The sequence below is a fragment of the Oncorhynchus keta genome, unplaced genomic scaffold, assembly GCF_023373465.1.
Source record: "Oncorhynchus keta strain PuntledgeMale-10-30-2019 unplaced genomic scaffold, Oket_V2 Un_contig_2616_pilon_pilon, whole genome shotgun sequence".
Taxonomy (NCBI): domain Eukaryota; kingdom Metazoa; phylum Chordata; class Actinopteri; order Salmoniformes; family Salmonidae; genus Oncorhynchus; species Oncorhynchus keta.
Genome location: NW_026284824.1, coordinates 173,415 through 194,349, shown reverse-complemented (window position 1 = coordinate 194,349; position 20,935 = coordinate 173,415). Strand labels below are relative to the sequence as shown.

The 20,935-nt window shown below is 49.0% G+C and overlaps 1 protein-coding gene, 1 long non-coding RNA gene and 1 pseudogene across 2 annotated transcripts in view; all 3 read left to right on the top strand.

The window, feature by feature from the left end:
• lrrc28 (leucine rich repeat containing 28) overlaps positions 1–4,704 on the top strand; it is a 38,409-nt gene extending 33,705 nt beyond the window's left edge. The window contains exons 10-11 of the mRNA XM_052506385.1: positions 2,255–2,414; positions 3,650–4,704. Of these exons, the coding sequence (XP_052362345.1) occupies positions 2,255–2,414; positions 3,650–3,719 (230 nt within the window). The 3' untranslated portion in view covers positions 3,720–4,704. The remainder of the gene's footprint in view (positions 1–2,254; positions 2,415–3,649) is intronic.
• Positions 4,705–7,001: 2,297 nt separating this feature from the next.
• On the top strand, positions 7,002–9,914 carry LOC127922531 (uncharacterized). Its single transcript, XR_008111637.1, has 2 exons — positions 7,002–7,983; positions 8,779–9,914. It is a non-coding gene; the product is annotated as an uncharacterized LOC127922531 (long non-coding RNA).
• A 10,022-nt stretch (positions 9,915–19,936) lies between these two features.
• Positions 19,937–20,935, top strand: part of LOC127922535 (multiple C2 and transmembrane domain-containing protein 2-like) — a 147,647-nt pseudogene continuing 146,648 nt past the window's right edge.

The window sequence follows — 20,935 nt, the reverse complement described above, 5'->3', positions numbered from 1 at the left end:
CTGTCACTAACCCCCAGGCATCCAGCTACTGCAGTGGTCTGTCACTAACCCCCAGGCATCCAGCTACTGCTGTGGTCTGTCACTAACCCCCAGGCATCCAGCTACTGCTGTGGTCTGTCACTAACCCCCAGGCATCCTGCTGTGGTCTGTCACTAACCCCCATGCATCCTGCTACAGATGTGGTCTGTCACTAACCCCCAGGCATCCTGCTGTGGTCTGTCACTAACCCCCAGGCATCCTGCTACTGCTGTGGTCTGTCACTAACCCCCAGGCATCCTGCTACTGTGGTGGTCTGTCACTAACCCCCAGGCATCCAGCTACAGCAGTGGTCTGTCACTAACCCCCAGGCATCCAGCTACTGCTGTGGTCTGTCACTAACCCCCAGGCATCCTGCTGTGGTCTGTCACTAACCCCCAGGCATCCAGCTACTGCTGTGGTCTGTCACTAACCCCCAGGCATCCAGCTACTGCTGTGGTCTGTCACTAACCCCCAGGCATCCAGCTACTGCTGTGGTCTGTCACTAACCCCCAGGCATCCAGCTACTGCTGTGGTCTATCACTAACCCCCAGGCATCCTGCTACTGCTGTGGTCTGTCACTAACCCCAGGCATCCAGCTACTGCTGTGGTCTGTCACTAACCCCCAGGCATCCAGCTACTGCTGTGGTCTATCACTACCCCCAGGCATCCAGCTACTGCTGTGGTCTGTCACTAACCCCCAGGGATTCTGCTGTGGTCTGTCACTAACCCCCAGGCATCCTGCTACTGCTGTGGTCTGTCACTAACCCCCAGGCATCCAGCTACTGCAGTGGTCTGTCACTAACCCCCAGGCATCCAGCTACTGCTGTGGTCTGTCACTAACCCCCAGGCATCCAGCTACTGCTGTGGTCTGTCACTAACCCCCAGGGATTCTGCTGTGGTCTGTCACTAACCCCCAGGCATCCTGCTACTGCTGTGGTCTGTCACTAACCCCCAGGCATCCAGCTACTGCAGTGGTCTGTCACTAACCCCCAGGCATCCAGCTACTGCTGTGGTCTGTCACTAACCCCCAGGCATCCAGCTACTGCTGTGGTCTGTCACTAACCCCCAGGCATCCTGCTGTGGTCTGTCACTAACCCCCATGCATCCTGCTACAGATGTGGTCTGTCACTAACCCCCAGGCATCCTGCTGTGGTCTGTCACTAACCCCCAGGCATCCTGCTACTGCTGTGGTCTGTCACTAACCCCCAGGCATCCTGCTACTGTGGTGGTCTGTCACTAACCCCCAGGCATCCAGCTACAGCAGTGGTCTGTCACTAACCCCCAGGCATCCAGCTACTGCTGTGGTCTGTCACTAACCCCCAGGCATCCTGCTGTGGTCTGTCACTAACCCCCAGGCATCCTGCTGTGGTCTGTCACTAACCCCCAGGCATCCTGCTGTGGTCTGTCACTAACCCCCAGGCATCCTGCTGTGGTCTGTCACTAAGCCCCAGGCATCCTGCTACTGCTGTGGTCTGTCACTAACCCCCAGGCATCCTGCTACTGCTGTGGTCTGTCACTAACCCCCAGGCATCCTGCTGTGGTCTGTCACTAACCCCCAGGCATCCTGCTACTGCTGTGGTCTGTCACTAACCCCCAGGCATCCTGCTACTGCTGTGGTCTGTCACTAACCTCCAGGCATCCTGCTGTGGTCTGTCACTAACCCCAGGCATCCTGCTACTGCTGTGGTCTGTCACTAACCCCCAGGCATCCTGCTGTGGTCTGTCACTAACCCCCAGGCATCCTGCTACTGCTGTGGTCTGTCACTAACCCCCAGGCATCCTGCTACTGCTGTGGTCTGTCACTAACCCCCAGGCATCCTGCTACTGCTGTGGTCTGTCACTAAATTAAAATCTCCCTCTCTGTCCCAGGTGGTTAGAGAGAATGGTAGGACCCCTGGTCATAATGATGTGACATTAAATCTCCCTCTCTGTCCCAGGTGGTTATAGAGAATGGTGGGACCCCTGGTCATAATGATGTAACATTAAATCTCCCTCTCTGTCCCAGGTGGTTATAGAGAATGGTGGGACCCCTGGTCATAATGATGTAACATTAAATCTCCCTCTCTGTCCCAGGTGGTTATAGAGAATGGTGGGACCCCTGGTCATAATGATGTGACATTAAATCTCCCTCTCTGTCCCAGGTGGTTAAAGAGAACCTTAATGGAGAAATAGAGGAAAATCAGTCAATATATTCCTCCTCTTTTCATCCTCTCTCTCTCTCCCTGTTGGTCTCTCAGAGCGGAGTCTGCTGCCGCCCTTCCTGTTACCCAGAAGCCTTCTGGACCTGCTCCAATGCCCCCTGGGACATTGTCACCGCTGCAGTCAGCCCATGTTTACCATCATCTACCCCAAACTGTTCCCTCTCAGAGAGACCGCTCTGGCTGGGGTACACCGCAGGTAGCTAACCCTGACCCCAACCACCCCTGACCCCAAACTAACGACCCCTGACCCCAAACTAACGACCCCACCCCTGAAACCTGAACGACCCCACCCCTGAAACTAACGACCCTTGACCCCAACTGACGCCAACCACCCCTGACGCCAACCACCCCTGACGCCAACCACCCCTGACGCCAACCACCCCTGACCCCTAACCACCGTCTCATAGGACCACTACTTTACTCCAGTCCCTCTAATAGTCCCTCTCCTCTCTCTCTGCCCTACCCTGCTCTCCCTCTCTTCAATCTCTCTGCTCTTTCCTCTCTCTTTCTCTCCCTGTCTCTCTCTCTCTCTCTCTTTCTCTCCCTGTCTCTCTCTCTCTCTCTCTCTCTCTCTCTCTCTCTCTCTCTCTCTCTCTCTCTCTCTCTTTCTCTCTCTCTCTCTCTGTCTCTCTCTCTCTCTGTCTCTCTCTCTCTGTCTCTCTCTCACTGTCTCTCTCTCTCTGTCTCTGCTCTTTCCTCACACTCACTGTCTCTCTCTCTGTCTCTCTGTCTCTCAATTCAATTCAATTCAAGGGCTTTATTGGCATGGGAAACATGTGTTAACATTGCCAAAGCAAGTGAGGTAGACAACATACAAAGTGAATATATAAAGTGAAAAACAACAAAAATTAATCTCTTCAATCTCTCTGCTCTTTCCTCTGTCTCTCTCTCTCTGTCTCTCTCTCTCTCTGTCTCTCTCTCACTGTCTCTCTCTCTGCTCTTTCCTCTCTCTCTCTCTCTCTGCTCTTTCCTCTCTCTCTCTCTCTCTGCTCTTTCCTCTCTCTCTCTCTCTGTGCTCTCTCTCTCTCTCTCTCTCTCTCTCTCTCTCTGCTCTTTCCTCTCACACTCTCTCTCTCTCTCTCTCTCTCTCTCTCTCTCTCTGTGCTCTCTCTCTCTCTCTGCTCTCTCTGTGCTCTCTCTGCTCTCTCTCTCTCTCTCTCTGCTCTTTCCTCTCTCTCTCTCTCTCTCTCTCTCTCTCTCTCTCTCTCTCTCTGCTCTTTCCTCTCTCTCTCTCTCTCTCTCTCTCTCTCTCTCTCTCTCTGCTCTTTCCTCTCTCTCTCTCTCTCTCTCTCTCTCTCTCTCTCTCTCTCTCTCTGCTCTTTCCTCTCTCTCTCTCTCTCTCTCTCTCTCTCTCTCTCTCTCTCTCTCTCTCTCTCTCTCTCTCTCTCTCTCTCTCTCTCTCTCTCTCTGTCTCTCTGTCTCCGTCTCCAGAACCACAGTGAGTTTCGTGGCCTACTGCTGTTCCAGTCAGTGTGTTCAGACATTTGATCTGCAGCAATGACATCATGGTGCCTCCACCTCTTCCTCTCCCCTTCGGTCATCATCTCCTCCTCTGGTCTCCTGGATGAATGAATGAAGGATGGATGAAGGACTGTGGGAGTCCTGAACGTCTCAGGAGGACATGCATAGCCTCTGGACTGGTGGACATGAGGAACTGAAGATCTCAGGAGGACATGCAGAGCCTCTGGACTGGTGGACATGAGGAACTGACCATCTCAGGAGGACATGCAGAGCCTCTGGACTGGTGGACATGAGGAACTGAAGGTCTCAGGAGGACATGCATAGCCTCTGGACTGGTGGACATGAGGAACTGAAGGTCTCAGGAGGACATGCAGAGCCTCTGGACTGGTGGACATGAGGAACTGACCATCTCAGGAGGACATGCATAGCCTCTGGACTGGTGGACATGAGGAACTGACCATCTCAGGAGGACATGCAGAGCCTCTGGACTGGTGGACATGAGGAACTGAAGATCTCAGGAGGACATGCAGAGCCTCTGAACTGGTGGACATGAGGAACTGACCATCTCAGGAGGACATGCAGAGCCTCTGGACTGGTGGACATGAGGAACTGAAGGTCTCAGGAGGACATGCAGAGCCTCTGGACTGGTGGACATGAGGAACTGAAGGTCTCAGGAGGACATGCAGAGCCTCTGGACTGGTGGACATGAGGAACTGAAGATCTCAGGAGGACATGCAGAGCCTCTGGACTGGTGGACATGAGGAACTGAAGATCTCAGGAGGACATGCAGAGCCTCTGGACTGGTGGACATGAGGAACTGAAGGTCTCAGGAGGACATGCAGAGCCTCTGGACTGGTGGACATGAGGAACTGAAGATCTCAGGAGGACATGCAGAGCCTCTGGACTGGTGGACATGAGGAACTGACCATCTCAGGAGGACATGCAGAGCCTCTGGGCTGGTGGACATGAGGAACTGACCATCTCAGGAGGACATGCAGAGCCTCTGGACTGGTGGACATGAGGAACTGAAGGTGTCAGGAGGACATGCAGAGCCTCAGCAGCCTGTGACCAGTCCAGCAGTCTGTAATGGACATGGACGGTCCAATTGAAAGACGGACAATATTGGTATTAATAATCCACATCGTGACATATCATCTACTGTCCAACGACTAACATCTCTTAATACAGCATCATTCTACTAATGGTTTGTTTCTGGTTTCAGTTTGTTCCAGCAACAACTCAGACTGTGTCGGTATTTACTGGTGTGAACTAGCTGCTCTGTTCACCCGCCAAACGTTCACCTGACAGACGCATCACAACAACAAGAAGTGCCGAGTGTTTTTGTCTTTGTAGAGGAGAATCTATTCTGATCATTTCTATAGATTTTTACATGACACTGGTTGACAAAAAGTGTTTGAAGAAGGTCACTTCGGCCGTATCGCATGATATTTGTTCTAAACCTGTTCTAAATATGTAATACTGGTAGGTGTGTTGCCCCCCCACTCCAGCCTGAAGGACTTTCACAAGATAATAGACACATCAGGTATTGGGAGTTTATTTTCCTGTAGACTCATCAGACTCTCAAACCTCTGACAAGTTTTATAAACTTTACAAAATTGGTCTTTGAGTGTGAACTATTTTTTTTGTTTGCAAAAAAAGGTTAACTTCTGAAACAGTCTGTTAACCTGAATGTTTATGAAGGATTTAAAACAAACTTTGTTTCCATTCAGTTTGATTGTGAGTCAAAGCAACGCTTTGGTTCTTTAGCTGAAAACCAAAGGAACTGAAGCTCATAACAGAAGTGTTTGGGCCCTACCGGACCAGACTTGCCAATCCCGGCTGTAGGTCCATGCAGCAGACTCTCTGTCTTGGCTAGACGGACTGAGAGACTGGGATAGGAGGCAGCAGACTCTCTGTCTTGGCCAGACGGACTGAGAGACTGGGATAGGAGGCAGCAGGCTCTCTGTCTTGGCCAGACGGACTGAGAGACTGGGATAGAAGGCAGCAGACTCTCTGTCTTGGCCAGACGGACTGAGAGACTGGGATAGGAGGCAGCAGACTCTCTGTCTTGGCCAGACGGACTGAGAGACTGGGATAGGAGGCAGCAGACTCTCTGTCTTGGCCAGACGGACTGAGAGACTGGGATAGGAGGCAGCAGACTCTCTGTCTTGGCTAGACGGACTGAGAGACTGGGATAGGATGCAGCAGACTCTCTGTCTTGGCTAGACGGACTGAGAGACTGGGATAGGAGGCAGCAGACTCTCTGTCTTGGCTAGACGGACTGAGAGACTGGGATACGAGGCAGCAGACCAGACGGACTGAGAGACTGGGATAGGAGGCAGCAGACTCTCTGTCTTGGCTAGACGGACTGAGAGACTGGGATAGGAGGCAGCAGACCAGACGGACTGAGAGACTGGGATAGGAGGCAGCAGACTCTCTGTCTTGGCTAGACGGACTGAGAGACTGGGATAGGAGGCAGAGACTCTCTGTCTTGGCCAGACGGACTGAGAGACTGGGATAGGAGGCAGCAGACTCTCTGTCTTGGCTAGACGGACTGAGAGACTGGGATAGGAGGCAGCAGACTCTCTGTCTTGGCCAGACGGACTGAGAGACTGGGATAGGAGGCAGCAGACTCTCTGTCTTGGCCAGACGGACTGAGAGACTGGGATAGGAGGCAGCAGACTCTCTGTCTTGGCCAGACGGACTGAGAGACTGGGATAGGAGGCAGCAGACTCTCTGTCTTGGCTAGACGGACTGAGAGACTGGGATAGGAGGCAGCAGACTCTCTGTCTTGGCTAGACGGACTGAGAGACTGGGATAGGAGGCAGCAGACTCTCTGTCTTGGCTAGACGGACTGAGAGACTGGGATAGGAGGCAGCAGGCTCTCTGTCTTGGCCAGACGGACTGAGAGACTGGGATAGGAGGCAGCAGACTCTCTGTCTTGGCTAGACGGACTGAGAGACTGGGATAGGAGGCAGCAGACTCTCTGTCTTGGCTAGACGGACTGAGAGACTGGGATAGGAGGCAGCAGACTCTCTGTCTTGGCTAGACGGACTGAGAGACTGGGATAGGAGGCAGCAGACTCTCTGTCTTGGCTAGACGGACTGAGAGACTGGGATAGGAGGCAGCAGACTCTCTGTCTTGGCTAGACGGACTGAGAGACTGGGATAGGAGGCAGCAGACTCTCTGTCTTGGCTAGACGGACTGAGAGACTGGGATAGGATGCAGCAGACTCTCTGTCTTGGCTAGACGGACTGAGAGACTGGGATAGGAGGCAGCAGACTCTCTGTCTTGGCTAGACGGACTGAGAGACTGGGATAGGCAGCAGACTCTCTGTCTTGGCTAGACGGACTGAGAGACTGGGATAGGAGGCAGCAGACTCTCTGTCTTGACTAGACGGACTGAGAGACTGGGATAGGAGGCAGCAGACTCTCTGTCTTGGCTAGACGGACTGAGAGACTGGGATAGGAGGCAGCAGACTCTCTGTCTTGGCTAGACGGACTGAGAGACTGGGATAGGAGGCAGCAGACTCTCTGTCTTGGCTAGACGGACTGAGAGACTGGGATAGAAGGCAGCAGACTCTCTGTCTTGGCCAGACGGACTGAGAGACTGGGATAGGAGGCAGCAGACTCTCTGTCTTGGCTAGACGGACTGAGAGACTGGGATAGGAGGCAGCAGACTCTGTCTTGGCTAGACGGACTGAGAGACTGGGATAGGAGGCAGCAGACTCTCTGTCTTGGCTAGACGGACTGAGAGACTGGGATAGGATGCAGCAGACTCTCTGTCTTGGCTAGACGGACTGAGAGACTGGGATACGAGGCAGCAGACCAGACGGACTGAGAGACTGGGATAGGAGGCAGCAGACTCTGTCTTGGCTAGACGCACTGAGAGACTGGGATAGGATGCAGCAGACTCTGTCTTGGCCAGACGGACTGAGAGACTGGGATTGGAGGTAGCAGAGCTCTATCTCTATGGCTGTGTCTGAAGTGGCAACTTAGTCCCTATATTTTGCACTACTTTAGACCAGAGCTCATAGGGAATAGAATGTAACCCAGAGACAGCCCATATTAACATGTGTAGAATGTAACCCAGAGACGCCAGGGTTCTGTCGAGGGTTGAGACTCCGCCAGGGTTCTGTCGAGGGTTGAGACTCCGCCAGGGTTCTGTCGAGGGTTGAGACTCCGCCAGGGTTCTGTCGAGGGTTGAGACTCCGCCAGGGTTCTGTCGAGGGTTGAGACTCCGCCAGGGTTCTGTCGAGGGTTGAGACTCCGCCAGGGTTCTGTCGAGGGTTGAGACTCCGCCAGGTTCTGTCGAGGGCTGAGACTCCGCCAGGGCTGAGACTCCGCCAGGGCTGAGACTCCGCCAGGGTTCTGTCGAGGGTTGAGACTCCGTCAGGGTTCTGTCGAGGGTTGAGACTCCGCCAGGGTTCTGTCGAGGGCTGAGACTCCGCCAGGGTTCTGTCGAGGGCTGAGACTCCGCCAGGGTTCTGTCGAGGGGGAGACTCCGTCAGGGTTGAGCCTCCGCCAGGGTTCTGTCGAGGGTTGAGCCTCCGCCAGGGTTCTGTCGAGGGTTGAGACTCCGCCAGGGTTGAGCCTCCGCCAGGGTTCTGTCGAGGGTTGAGCCTCCGCCAGGGTTCTGTCGAGGGTTGAGCCTCCGCCAGGGTTCTGTCGAGGGTTGAGACTCCGCCAGGGTTCTGTCGAGGGTTGAGACTCCGCCAGGGTTGAGACTCCGCCAGGGTTCTGTCGAGGGTTGAGACTCCGCCAGGGTTCTGTCGAGGGTTGAGACTCCGCCAGGGTTCTGTCGAGGGTTGAGCCTCCGCCAGGGTTCTGTTGAGGGCTGAGACTCCGCCAGGGTTCTGTCGGGGCTGAGACTCCGCCAGGGTTCTGTCGAGGGGCAGAGACTCCGCCAGGGTTCTGTCGAGGGATGAGCCTCCGCCAGGGTTCTGTCGAGGGCTTGAGACTCCGCCAGGGTGAGACTCCGCCAGGGTTCTGTCGAGGGTTGAAACTCCGCCAGGGTTCTGTCGAGGGCTGAGACTCCGCCAGGGTTCTGTCGAGGCTGAGACTCCGTCAGGGTTCTGTCGAGGGCTGAGACTCCGCCAGGGTTCTGTCGAGGGTTGAGACTCCGCCAGGGTTCTGTCGAGGGTTGAGACTCCGCCAGGGTTCTGTCGAGGGTTGAGCCTCCGCCAGGGTTCTGTCGAGGGTTGAGACTCCGCCAGGGTTCTGTCGAGGGTTGAGACTCCGCCAGGGTTCTGTCGAGGGTTGAGACTCCGCCAGGGTTCTGTCGAGGGTTGAGCCTCCGCCAGGGTTCTGTCGAGGGTTGAGACTCCGCCAGGGTTCTGTCGAGGGTTGAGACTCCGCCAGGGTTCTGTCGAGGGTTGAGACTCCGCCATGAATGTCTGAATCTCACAACTCAAGAGGAATGGTGAACAAAATGATAATCCCAAATGGCCCCCTTTTCCCCATAGGGCCCTGGTCTAAAGTAGTGCACTGTGTAGGGAATAGGGAGACCCATAGGGCCCTGGTCTAAAGTAGTGCACTGTGTAGGGAATAGGGAGACCCATAGGGCCCTGGTCTAAAGTAGTGCACTGTGTAGGGAATAGGGAGACCCATAGGGCCCTGGTCTAAAGTAGTGCACTGTGTAGGGAATAGGGAGACCCATAGGGCCCTGGTCTAAAGTAGTGCACTGTGTAGGGAATAGGGAGACCCATAGGGCCCTGGTCTAAAGTAGTGCACTGTGTAGGGAATAGGGAGACCCATAGGGCTCTGGTCTAAAGTAGTGCACTGTGTAGGGAATAGGGAGACCCATAGGGCCCTGGTCTAAAGTAGTGCACTGTGTAGGGAATAGGGAGACCCATGGGGCCCTGGTCTAAAGTAGTGCACTGTGTAGGGAATAGGGAGACCCATAGGGCCCTGGTCTAAAGTAGTGCACTGTGTAGGGAATAGGGAGACCCATAGGGCCCTGGTCTAAAGTAGTGCACTGTGTAGGGAATAGGATGCATCTTGAGACACAACCAGTATGTGACATTGGATTTTAAAACCAGCAGCAAGATGTCTAGATGAGGATTGGGTCTATTGCCACTTTATTTGTTTGCCTTTCTAATGTTTATTACATTGTTAGATAGTTATTATTATAACATTGTTATAACTGTGAATATGATTACTATATTGTATAATTTGTAATCAATTACTTTTATTTTAATGTCTGACATTTTGACAATAAACAATGTTTAACTTGATAGTTAAGTAGAATCCTCAAATTGCAAATGGAAGGTTCCAGTTTAGTTCAGAGGTAGACTGGTCGCATCTCTCTGACAGTTGCATTCAGTGCCTCTACGGAAGTCATCTGTTTTAGACCAGGGTTAGAGGGTGTAATCTGTTTTAGACCAGGGTTGGAGGGTGTCATCTGTTTTAGACCAGGGTTAGAGGGTGTAATCTGTTTTAGACCAGGGTTAGAGGGTGTAATCTGTTTTAGACCAGGGTTAGAGGTTGTAATCTGTTTCAGACCAGGGTTAGAGGGTGTCATCTGTTTTAGACCAGGGTTGGAGGTTGTAATCTGTTTCAGACCAGGGTTAGAGGGTGTCATCTGTTTTAGACCAGGGTTGGAGGGTGTAATCTGTTTTAGACCAGGGTTAGAGGTTGTAATCTGTTTTAGACCAGGGTTGGAGGGTGTAATCTGTTTTAGACCAGGGTTGGAGGGCGTAATCTGTTTTAGACCAGGGTTAGAGGGTGTAATCTGTTTTAGACCAGGGTTAGAGGGTGTAATCTGTTTTAGACCAGGGTTGAAGGGTGTAATCTGTTTTAGACCAGGGTTAGTGGGTGTAATCTGTTTTAGACCAGGGTTAGAGGGTGTAATCTGTTTTAGACCAGGGTTAGAGGGTGTAATCTGTTTTAGACCAGGGTTAGAGGGTGTAATCCTGTTTTAGACCAGGGTTGGAGGGTGTAATCCTGTTTTAGACCAGGGTTGGAGGGTGTAATCTGTTTTAGACCAGGGTTAGTGGGTGTAATCTGTTTTAGACCAGGGTTAGAGGGTGTAATCTGTTTTAGACCAGGGTTGGAGGGTGTAATCTGTTTTAGACCAGGGTTAGAGGGTGTAATCTGTTTTAGACCAGGGTTGAAGGGTGTAATCTGTTTTAGACCAGGGTTAGAGGGTGTAATCTGTTTTAGACCAGGGTTAGAGGGTGTAATCTGTTTTAGACCAGGGTTAGAGGGTGTCATCTGTTTTAGACCAGGGTTAGAGGGTGTAATCCTGTTTTAGACCAGGGTTGGAGGGTGTAATCTGTTTTAGACCAGGGTTGGAGGGTGTAATCTGTTTTAGACCAGGGTTGGAGGGTGTAATCTGTTTTAGACCAGGGTTGGAGGGTGTAATCTGTTTTAGACCAGGGTTAGAGGGTGTAATCTGTTTTAGACCAGGGTTAGAGGGTGTCATCTGTTTTAGACCAGGGTTAGAGGGTGTCATCTGTTTTAGACCAGGGTTGGAGGGTGTAATCTGTTTTAGACCAGGGTTAGAGGGTGTCATCTGTTTTAGACCAGGGTTAGAGGGTGTAATCTGTTTTAGACCAGGGTTGGAGGGTGTCATCTGTTTTAGACCAGGGTTAGAGGGTGTAATCTGTTTTAGACCAGGGTTGGAGGGTGTAATCTGTTTTAGACCAGGGTTGGAGGGTGTCATCTGTTTTAGACCAGGGTTGGAGGGTGTAATCTGTTTTAGACCAGGGTTAGAGGGTGTAATCTGTTTTAGACCAGGGTTGGAGGGTGTAATCTGTTTTAGACCAGGGTTAGAGGGTGTAATCTGTTTTAGACCAGGGTTAGAGGGTGTAATCTGTTTTAGACCAGGGTTAGAGGGTGTAATCTGTTTTAGACCAGGGTTGAAGGGTGTAATCTGTTTTAGACCAGGGTTGGAGGGTGTAATCTGTTTTAGACCAGGGTTAGAGGGTGTAATCTGGTTTTAGACCAGGGTTGAAGGGTGTAATCTGTTTTAGGCCAGGGTTAGAGGGTGTAATCTGTTTTTAGACCAGGGTTGAAGGGTGTAATCTGTTTTAGGCCAGGGTTAGAGGGTGTAATCCTGTTTTAGACCAGGGTTAGAGGGTGTAATCTGTTTTAGACCAGGGTTAGAGGGTGTAATCTGTTTTAGACCAGGGTTAGAGGGTGTAATCTGTTTTAGACCAGGGTTAGAGGGTGTAATCTGTTTTAGACCAGGGTTAGAGGGTGTCATCTGTTTTAGACCAGGGTTGGAGGGTGTAATCTGTTTTAGACCAGGGTTAGAGGGTGTCATCTGTTTTAGACCAGGGTTAGAGGGTGTAATCTGTTTTAGACCAGGGTTGGAGGGTGTCATCTGTTTTAGACCAGGGTTAGAGGGTGTAATCTGTTTTAGACCAGGGTTGGAGGGTGTCATCTGTTTTAGACCAGGGTTGGAGGGTGTAATCTGTTTTAGACCAGGGTTGAAGGGCGTAATCTGTTTTAGACCAGGGTTAGAGGGTGTAATCTGTTTTAGACCAGGGTTAGAGGGTGTAATCTGTTTTAGACGAGGGTTGAAGGGCGTAATCTGTTTTAGACCAGGGTTAGAGGCTGTAATCTGTTTTAGACCAGGGTTAGAGGGTGTAATCTGTTTTTAGACCAGGGTTGAAGGGTGTAATCTGTTTTAGGCCAGGGTTAGAGGGTGTAATCCTGTTTTAGACCAGGGTTAGAGGGTGTAATCTGTTTTAGACCAGGGTTAGAGGGTGTAATCTGTTTTAGACCAGGGTTAGAGGGTGTAATCTGTTATGACCAGGGTTAGAGGGTGTAATCTGTTTTAGACCAGGGTTGAAGGGTGTAATCTGTTTTAGACCAGGGTTGGAGGGTGTAATCTGTTTTAGACCAGGGTTAGAGGGTGTAATCTGTTTTAGACCAGGGTTGAAGGGTGTAATCTGTTTTAGACCAGGGTTAGAGGGTGTAATCTGTTTTAGACCAGGGTTGAAGGGTGTAATCTGTTTTAGACCAGGGTTAGAGGGTGTAATCCTGTTTTAGACCAGGGTTGAAGGTGTAATCTGTTTTAGACCAGGGTTAGAGGGTGTAATCTGTTTTAGACCAGGGTTAGAGGGTGTAATCTGTTTTAGACCAGGGTTAGAGGGTGTAATCTGTTTTTAGACCAGGGTTGGAGGGTCTACTCTGTTTTACATTTACATTACATTTAAGTCATTTAGCAGACGCTCTTATCCAGAGCGACTTACAAATTGGTGCATACACCTTATGACATCCAGTGGAACAGCCACTTGCATCTAAAATTTTTTTTTTTTGGGGGAGAAGGGGGAGAAGGATTACTTACCCTTACTTACCCTAGACCAGGGTTGGAGGGTGTAATCTGTTTTAGACCAGGGTTAGAGGGTGTAATCTGTTTTAGACCAGGGTTAGAGGGTGTAATCTGTTTTAGACCAGGGTTAGAGGGTGTAATCCTGTTTTAGACCAGGGTTGGAGGGTGTAATCCTGTTTTAGACCAGGGTTAGAGGGTGTAATCCTGTTTTAGACCAGGGTTAGAGGGTGTAATCCTGTTTTAGACCAGGGTTAGAGGGTGTAATCTGTTTTAGACCAGGGTTGGAGGGTGTAATCTGTTTTAGACCAGGGTTAGAGGGTGTAATCCTGTTTTAGACCAGGGTTAGAGGGTGTAATCTGTTTTAGACCAGGGTTGGAGGGTGTAATCCTGTTTTAGACCAGGGTTAGAGGGTGTAATCTGTTTTAGACCAGGGTTAGAGGGTGTAATCCTGTTTTAGACCAGGGTTGGAGGGTCTAATCTGTTTTAGACCAGGGTTAGAGGGTGTAATCTGTTATGACCAGGGTTAGAGGGTGTAATCTGTTTTAGACCAGGGTTGGAGGGTGTAATCTGTTTTTAGACCAGGGTTAGAGGGTGTAATCTGTTTTAGACCAGGGTTAGAGGGTGTAATCTGTTTTAGACCAGGGTTAGAGGGTGTAATCCTGTTTTAGACCAGGGTTAGAGGGTGTAATCTGTTTTAGACCAGGGTTAGAGGGTGTAATCTGTTTTAGACCAGGGTTAGAGGGTGTAATCTGTTTTAGACCAGGGTTAGAGGGTGTAATCTGTTTTAGACCAGGGTTAGAGGGTGTAATCTGTTTTAGACCAGGGTTAGAGGGTGTAATCTGTTTTAGACCAGGGTTAGAGGGTGTAATCTGTTTTAGACCAGGGTTAGAGGGTGTAATCTGTTTTAGACCAGGGTTGAAGGGTGTAATCTGTTTTAGACCAGGGTTGGAGGGTGTAATCTGTTTTAGACCAGGGTTGGAGGGTGTAATCTGTTTTAGACCAGGGTTGGAGGGTGTAATCTGTTTTAGACCAGGGTTGGAGGGTGTAATCTGTTTTAGACCAGGGTTAGTGGGTGTAATCTGTTTTAGACCAGGGTTAGAGGGTGTACTCTGTTTTAGACCAGGGTTAGAGGGTGTACTCTGTTTTAGACCAGGGTTAGAGGGTGTAATCCTGTTTTAGACCAGGGTTAGAGGGTGTAATCCTGTTTTAGACCAGGGTTAGAGGGTGTAATCTGTTTTAGACCAGGGTTGGAGGGTGTAATCTGTTTTTAGACCAGGGTTAGAGGGTGTAATCTGTTTTAGACCAGGGTTAGAGGGTGTAATCTGTTTTAGACCAGGGTTGGAGGGTGTAATCTGTTTCAGACCAGGGTTGGAGGGTGTAATCCTGTTTTAGACCAGGGTTAGATGGTGTAATCCTGTTTTAGACCAGGGTTAGAGGGTGTAATCTGTTTTAGACCAGGGTTGGAGGGTGTAATCTGTTTTAGACCAGGGTTAGAGGGTGTAATCTGTTTTAGACCAGGGTTAGAGGGTGTAATCTGTTTTAGACCAGGGTTAGTGGGTGTAATCTGTTTTTTGACCAGGGTTGGAGGGTGTAATCTGTTTTAGACCAGGGTTAGAGGGTGTAATCTGTTTTAGACCAGGGTTAGAGGGTGTAATCTGTTTTAGACCAGGGTTAGAGGGTGTAATCTGTTTTAGACCAGGGTTGAAGGGCGTAATCTGTTTTAGACCAGGGTTAGTGGGTGTAATCTGTTTTAGACCAGGGTTAGAGGGTGTAATCTGTTTTAGACCAGGGTTAGAGGGTGTAATCTGTTTTAGACCAGGGTTAGAGGGTGTAATCTGTTTTAGACCAGGGTTAGTGGGTGTAATCTGTTTTAGACCAGGGTTAGAGGGTGTAATCTGTTTTAGACCAGGGTTAGAGGGTGTAATCTGTTTTAGACCAGGGTTAGAGGGTGTAATCTGTTTTAGACCAGGGTTAGTGGGTGTAATCTGTTTTTTGACCAGGGTTAGAGAACAGTTGAACTAAACTCATGATGCATCTCTAATTTATTTTCTTCAACAATCAATGGGTACCACTGTTCTTTTCGAGACCACCTAAAGACTGTGTCTCGACAGAGACCACGAGGGGGGCGAGACTGTGTCTCGACAGAGACCACGAGGGGGGCGAGACTGTGTCTCGACAGAGACCACGAGGGGGGCGAGACGGAGACTGTGAGACAGACCACGAGTGAGGTGAGACGGTGTCAAGACAGACCGGAAGGGGGTGAGGATTTAGGGACGGAGTCAAGACCAAGACTAGAAAAAGATAAGAAGATAGACGATATGTTACAACTCACTGACCCCAACAGGTCAATATGTTACAACTCACTGACCCCAACAGGTCAATATGTTACAACTCACTGACCCCAACAGGTCAATATGTTACAACTCACTGACCCCAACAGGACAATATGTTACAACTCACTGACCCCAACAGGTCAATATGTTACAACTCACTGACCCCAACAGGTCAATATGTTACAACTCACTGACCCCAACAGGTCAATATGTTACAACTCACTGACCCCAACAGGTCAATATGTTACAACTCACTGACCCCAACAGGACAATATGTTACAACTCACTGACCCCAACAGGTCAATATGTTACAACTCACTGACCCCAACAGGTCAATATGTTACAACTCACTGACCCCAACAGGACAATATGTTACAACTCACTGACCCCAACAGGACAATATGTTACAACTCACTGACCCCAACAGGTCAATATGCTACAGCTCACTGACCCCAACAGGTCAATATGTTACAACTCACTGACCCCAACAGGTCAATATGTTACAGCTCACTGACCCCAACAGGTCTCAATAGGTAGACAATATGTTACAACTCACTGACCCCAACAGGTCAATATGTTACAACTCACTGACCCCAACAGGACAATATGTTACAACTCACTGACCCCAACAGGACAATATGTTACAACTCACTGACCCCAACAGGTCAATATGTTACAACTCACTGACCCCAACAGGTCAATATGCTACAGCTCACTGACCCCAACAGGTCAATATGCTACAGCTCACTGACCCCAACAGGTCAATATGTTACAACTCACTGACCCCAACAGGTCAATATGCTACAGCTTACTGACCCCAACAGGTCAATATGTTACAACTCACTGACCCCAACAGGTCAATATGTTACAACTCACTGACCCCAACAGGTCAATATGTTACAGCTCACTGACCCCAACAGGTCAATATGCTTACAGCTCACTGACCCCAACAGGTCAATATGTTACAACTCTCTGACCCCAACAGGTCAATATGCTACAGCTCACTGACCCCAACAGGTCAATATGTTACAACTCTGACCCCAACAGGTCAATATGCTACAGCTCACTGACCCCAACAGGTCAATATGTTACAACTCACTGACCCCAACAGGTCAATATGCTACAGCTCACTGACCCCAACAGGTCAATATGTTACAACTCACTGACCCCAACAGGTCAATATGTTACAACTCACTGACCCCAACAGGTATCCAATAGGTAGACAATATGTTACAACTCACTGACCCCAACAGGTCTCCAATAGGTAGACAATATGTTACAACTCACTGACTCCAACAGGTCTCCAATAGGTAGACAATATGTTACAACTCACTGACCCCAACAGGTCTCCAATAGGTAGACAATATGTTACAACTCACTGACCCCAACAGGTCAATATGTTACAACTCACTGACCCCAACAGGTCAATATGTTACAACTCACTGACCCCAACAGGTCTCCAATAGGTAGACAATATGTTACAACTCACTGACCCCAACAGGTCTCCAATAGGTAGACAATATGTTACAACTCACTGACCCCAACAGGTCAATATGTTACGACTCACTGACCCCAATAGGACAATATGTTACAACTCACTGACCCCAACAGGTCAATATGTTACGACTCACTGACCCCAACAGGTCAATATGTTACAACTCACTGACCCCAACAGGTCAATATGTTACAACTCACTGACCCCAACAGGACAATATGTTACAACTCACTGACCCCAACAGGTCAATATGTTACGACTCACTGACCCCAACAGGTGTTACAACTCACTGACCCCAACAGGTCTCCAATAGGTAGACAATATGTTACAACTCACTGACCCCAACAGGTCAATATGTTACAACTCACTGACCCCAACAGGTCAATATGTTACAACTCACTGACCCCAACAGGTCAATATGTTACAACTCACTGACCCCAACAGGTCTCCAATAGGTAGACAATATGTTACAACTCACTGACCCCAACAGGTCAATATGTTACAGCTCACTGACCCCAACAGGACAATATGTTACAACTCACTGACCCCAACAGGTCAATATGTTACAACTCACTGACCCCAACAGGTCAATATGTTACAACTCACTGACCCCAACAGGTCAATATGTTACAACTCACTGACCCCAACAGGTCAATATGTTACAACTCACTGACCCCAACAGGACAATATGTTACAACTCACTGACCCCAACAGGTCAATATGTTACAACTCACTGACCCCAACAGGTCAATATGTTACAACTCACTGACCCCAACAGGACAATATGTTACGACACACTGACCCCAACAGGTGTTACAACTCACTGACCCCAACAGGACAATATGTTACAACTCACTGACCCCAACAGGTCAATATGTTGCAACTCTCTGACCCCAACAGGTCAATATGTTACAACTCACTGACCCCAACAGGTCAATATGCTACAACTCACTGACCCCAACAGGTCAATATGTTACAACTCACTGACCCCAACAGGTCAATATGTTACAACCCACTGACCCCAACAGGTCAATATGTTACAACTCACTGACCCCAACAGGTCAATATGTTACGACTCACTGACCCCAACAGGTGTTACAACTCACTGACCCCAACAGGTCTCCAATAGGTAGACAATATGTTACAACTCACTGACCCCAACAGGTCAATATGTTACAACTCACTGACCCCAACAGGTCAATATGTTACAACTCACTGACCCCAACAGGACAATATGTTACAACTCACTGACCCCAACAGGTGTTACAACTCACTGACCCCAACAGGTCAATATGTTACAACTCACTGACCCCAACAGGACAATATGTGGGGGGGGGTTAGACCTCTGTGATGAAGCCTGGAATCGAACCAGGGTCTGTAGTACCTTAGACCACTGCTCCAATCTGGTGCGAGATGCAACAACTCCAGTTGTTTCTGTCAGTTTGGTTTTGCTCTCGATGTGATTGGAATGAAGCCAAAACCAGACTGGCTTCCCTTTCTACTTTCTATTGGTGCTCCAGGACCATTCACAGTTCAGCTCACTCAATTTAGCTCATTGCTGATTGGCTATTATTATATACTTTTTTTAATCAGGGGAGGCCAAAATGCTCCCTGGCTTGCCTTGCGTTCAATGCTACGGGCGGCAACAATGTCATACTCTTTATGACCGGACAGCATCAGATAGAGGGGCTCTGTTTCACTGACCAGACAGCATCAGATAGAGGGGAGCTGTTTCACTGACCAGACAGCATCAGATAGAGGGGTGCTGTTTCACTGACCAGACAGCATCAGATAGAGGGGCTCTGTTTCACTGACCAGACAGCATCAGATAGAGGGGCTCTGTTTCACTGACCAGACAGCATCAGATAGAGGGGCTCTGTTTCACTGACCAGACAGCATCAGATAGAGGGGAGCTGTTTCACTGACCAGACAGCATCAGATAGAGGGGCTCTGTTTCACTGACCAGACAGCATCAGATAGAGGGGCTCTGTTTCACTGACCAGACAGCATCAGATAGAGGGGAGCTGTTTCACTGACCAGACAGCATCAGATAGAGGGGAGCTGTTTCACTGACCAGACAGCATCAGATAGAGGGGCTCTGTTTCACTGACCAGACAGCATCAGATAGATGGCCTTTACATACAGAGACAGAGCGGTGCTGTTTCACTGACCAGACAGCATCAGATAGAGGGGTGCTGTTTCACTGACCAGACAGCATCAGATAGAGGGAGCTGTTTCACTGACCAGACAGCATCAGATAGAGGGAGCTGTTTCACTGACCAGACAGCATCAGATAGAGGGGAGCTGTTTCACTGACCAGACAGCATCAGATAGAGGGGAGCTGTTTCACTGACCAGACAGCATCAGATAGAGGGGAGCTGTTTCACTGACCAGACAGCATCAGATAGAGGGGCGCTGTTTCACTGACCAGACAGCATCAGATAGAGGGGTGCTGTTTCACTGACCAGACAGCATCAGATAGAGGGGCTCTGTTTCACTGACCAGACAGCATCAGATAGAGGGGTGCTGTTTCACTGACCAGACAGCATCAGATAGATGGCCTTTACATACAGAGACAGAGGGGAGCTGTTTCACTGACCAGACAGCATCAGATAGAGGGGTGCTGTTTCACTGACCAGACAGCATCAGATAGAGGGGTGCTGTTTCACTGACCAGACAGCATCAGATAGATGGCCTTTACATACAGAGACAGAGGGGTGCTGTTTCGCTCGCTCTGATGCTTTCTCTGATGGTAAACATTCTGCCTCTAGCCAATTTGAAGGAAAATTATGAAACGAGCGAAGAAAGACATTATGAGAAGAAAGACATTATTTAATGTTTTTATTTTTATTTTCTTGGTACATGTTTTGGGGCTTCCCTTGGCAAACATGAATACACACCAGGAGATCTATTCGACATCATAGTAAACAGCTGCTAAAACTTTCGCAATGAAAACCAGAGTTTCTATTGGACAACTTCAGGTGGGTCCCAACCCGTTTGCTTCGGTTTGGTAACGGTTACGTAGCAGCGGTAAAAGAAGGTTCCTAGTGAATACACCCCTATTCTAAACGTCGGCCAAACATTGACCTGTTTGTGCCACCGCCCTTTAATTCACTGCGCGCTCCTTTTCATAGCGCGCTCCCGTATTCGAGGAGGAAGTCCCGTCGTTTGTTCAGAAGTACCGCTACGCTAAAGGAGAATGCAGATGTGACGTGTTTCTCGCTTCAACAAACCTATCCCCAACCTTGACGTGCATGGGATAGAGACGTTTGAGAATGTTTTTAGCAACGGAGATAAAGGTAAATTATGTGATGTTACCTTATTTTACAGGTCGCGTTTATGATTGTAAAGTTACCTGTCTGGAGTTGCCCTCCACGAGTCTGTCCAGTACAGGTGTGAACTTGGTGACGTTGTCGACTTCAACAATGTGCTGTAGAAGTTGTCAGAACTACTGTACTGTTATACCATGTAGCCTGTATTTCATTTAAATGCCGAAGTCGTGTTTGGAATTTCGGAATGTGATTGTGAAGAATTCGAAACGGGTATCCTCCCTAAAACAGGTTTATCTATTCTGAAGTGCATCATGACAAAAGACCAGCATGGGTGTTTAAACCAAGTGTAAACATATTGGTGTGTATGGAAAATACTTCAACAGACCAAACATGCACAGCTGCCATAAAATCATATAATGTAGAATCTCATATGGCATCTGTCATAAAACCATATAATGTAGAATCTCATATGGCATCTGTCATAAAACCATATAATGTAGAATCTCATATGGCATCTGTCATAAAACCATATAATGTAGAATCTCATATGGCATCTGTCATAAAACCATATAATGTAGAATCTCATATGGCATCTGTCATAAAACCATATAATGTAGAATCTCATATGGCATCTGTCATAAAACCATATGATGTATCGTGTTCCTTCTTCTAGGTATCTGGTAACTGTCCCATGAGTCTATGGAAAGTGCTCTAAAACACAATGTTAAGCAATCAACAAGTAATGAAGGACCAAGCAAACACACTTTCATCTTCTATGATTAAAATCTGTTGTAAAAATAATTCAAAACATTTTACAATATGTTTAAGTCTGTGGACTTTCAATTAGGGCATCGTGATGGCAGAAAAGTGCCAC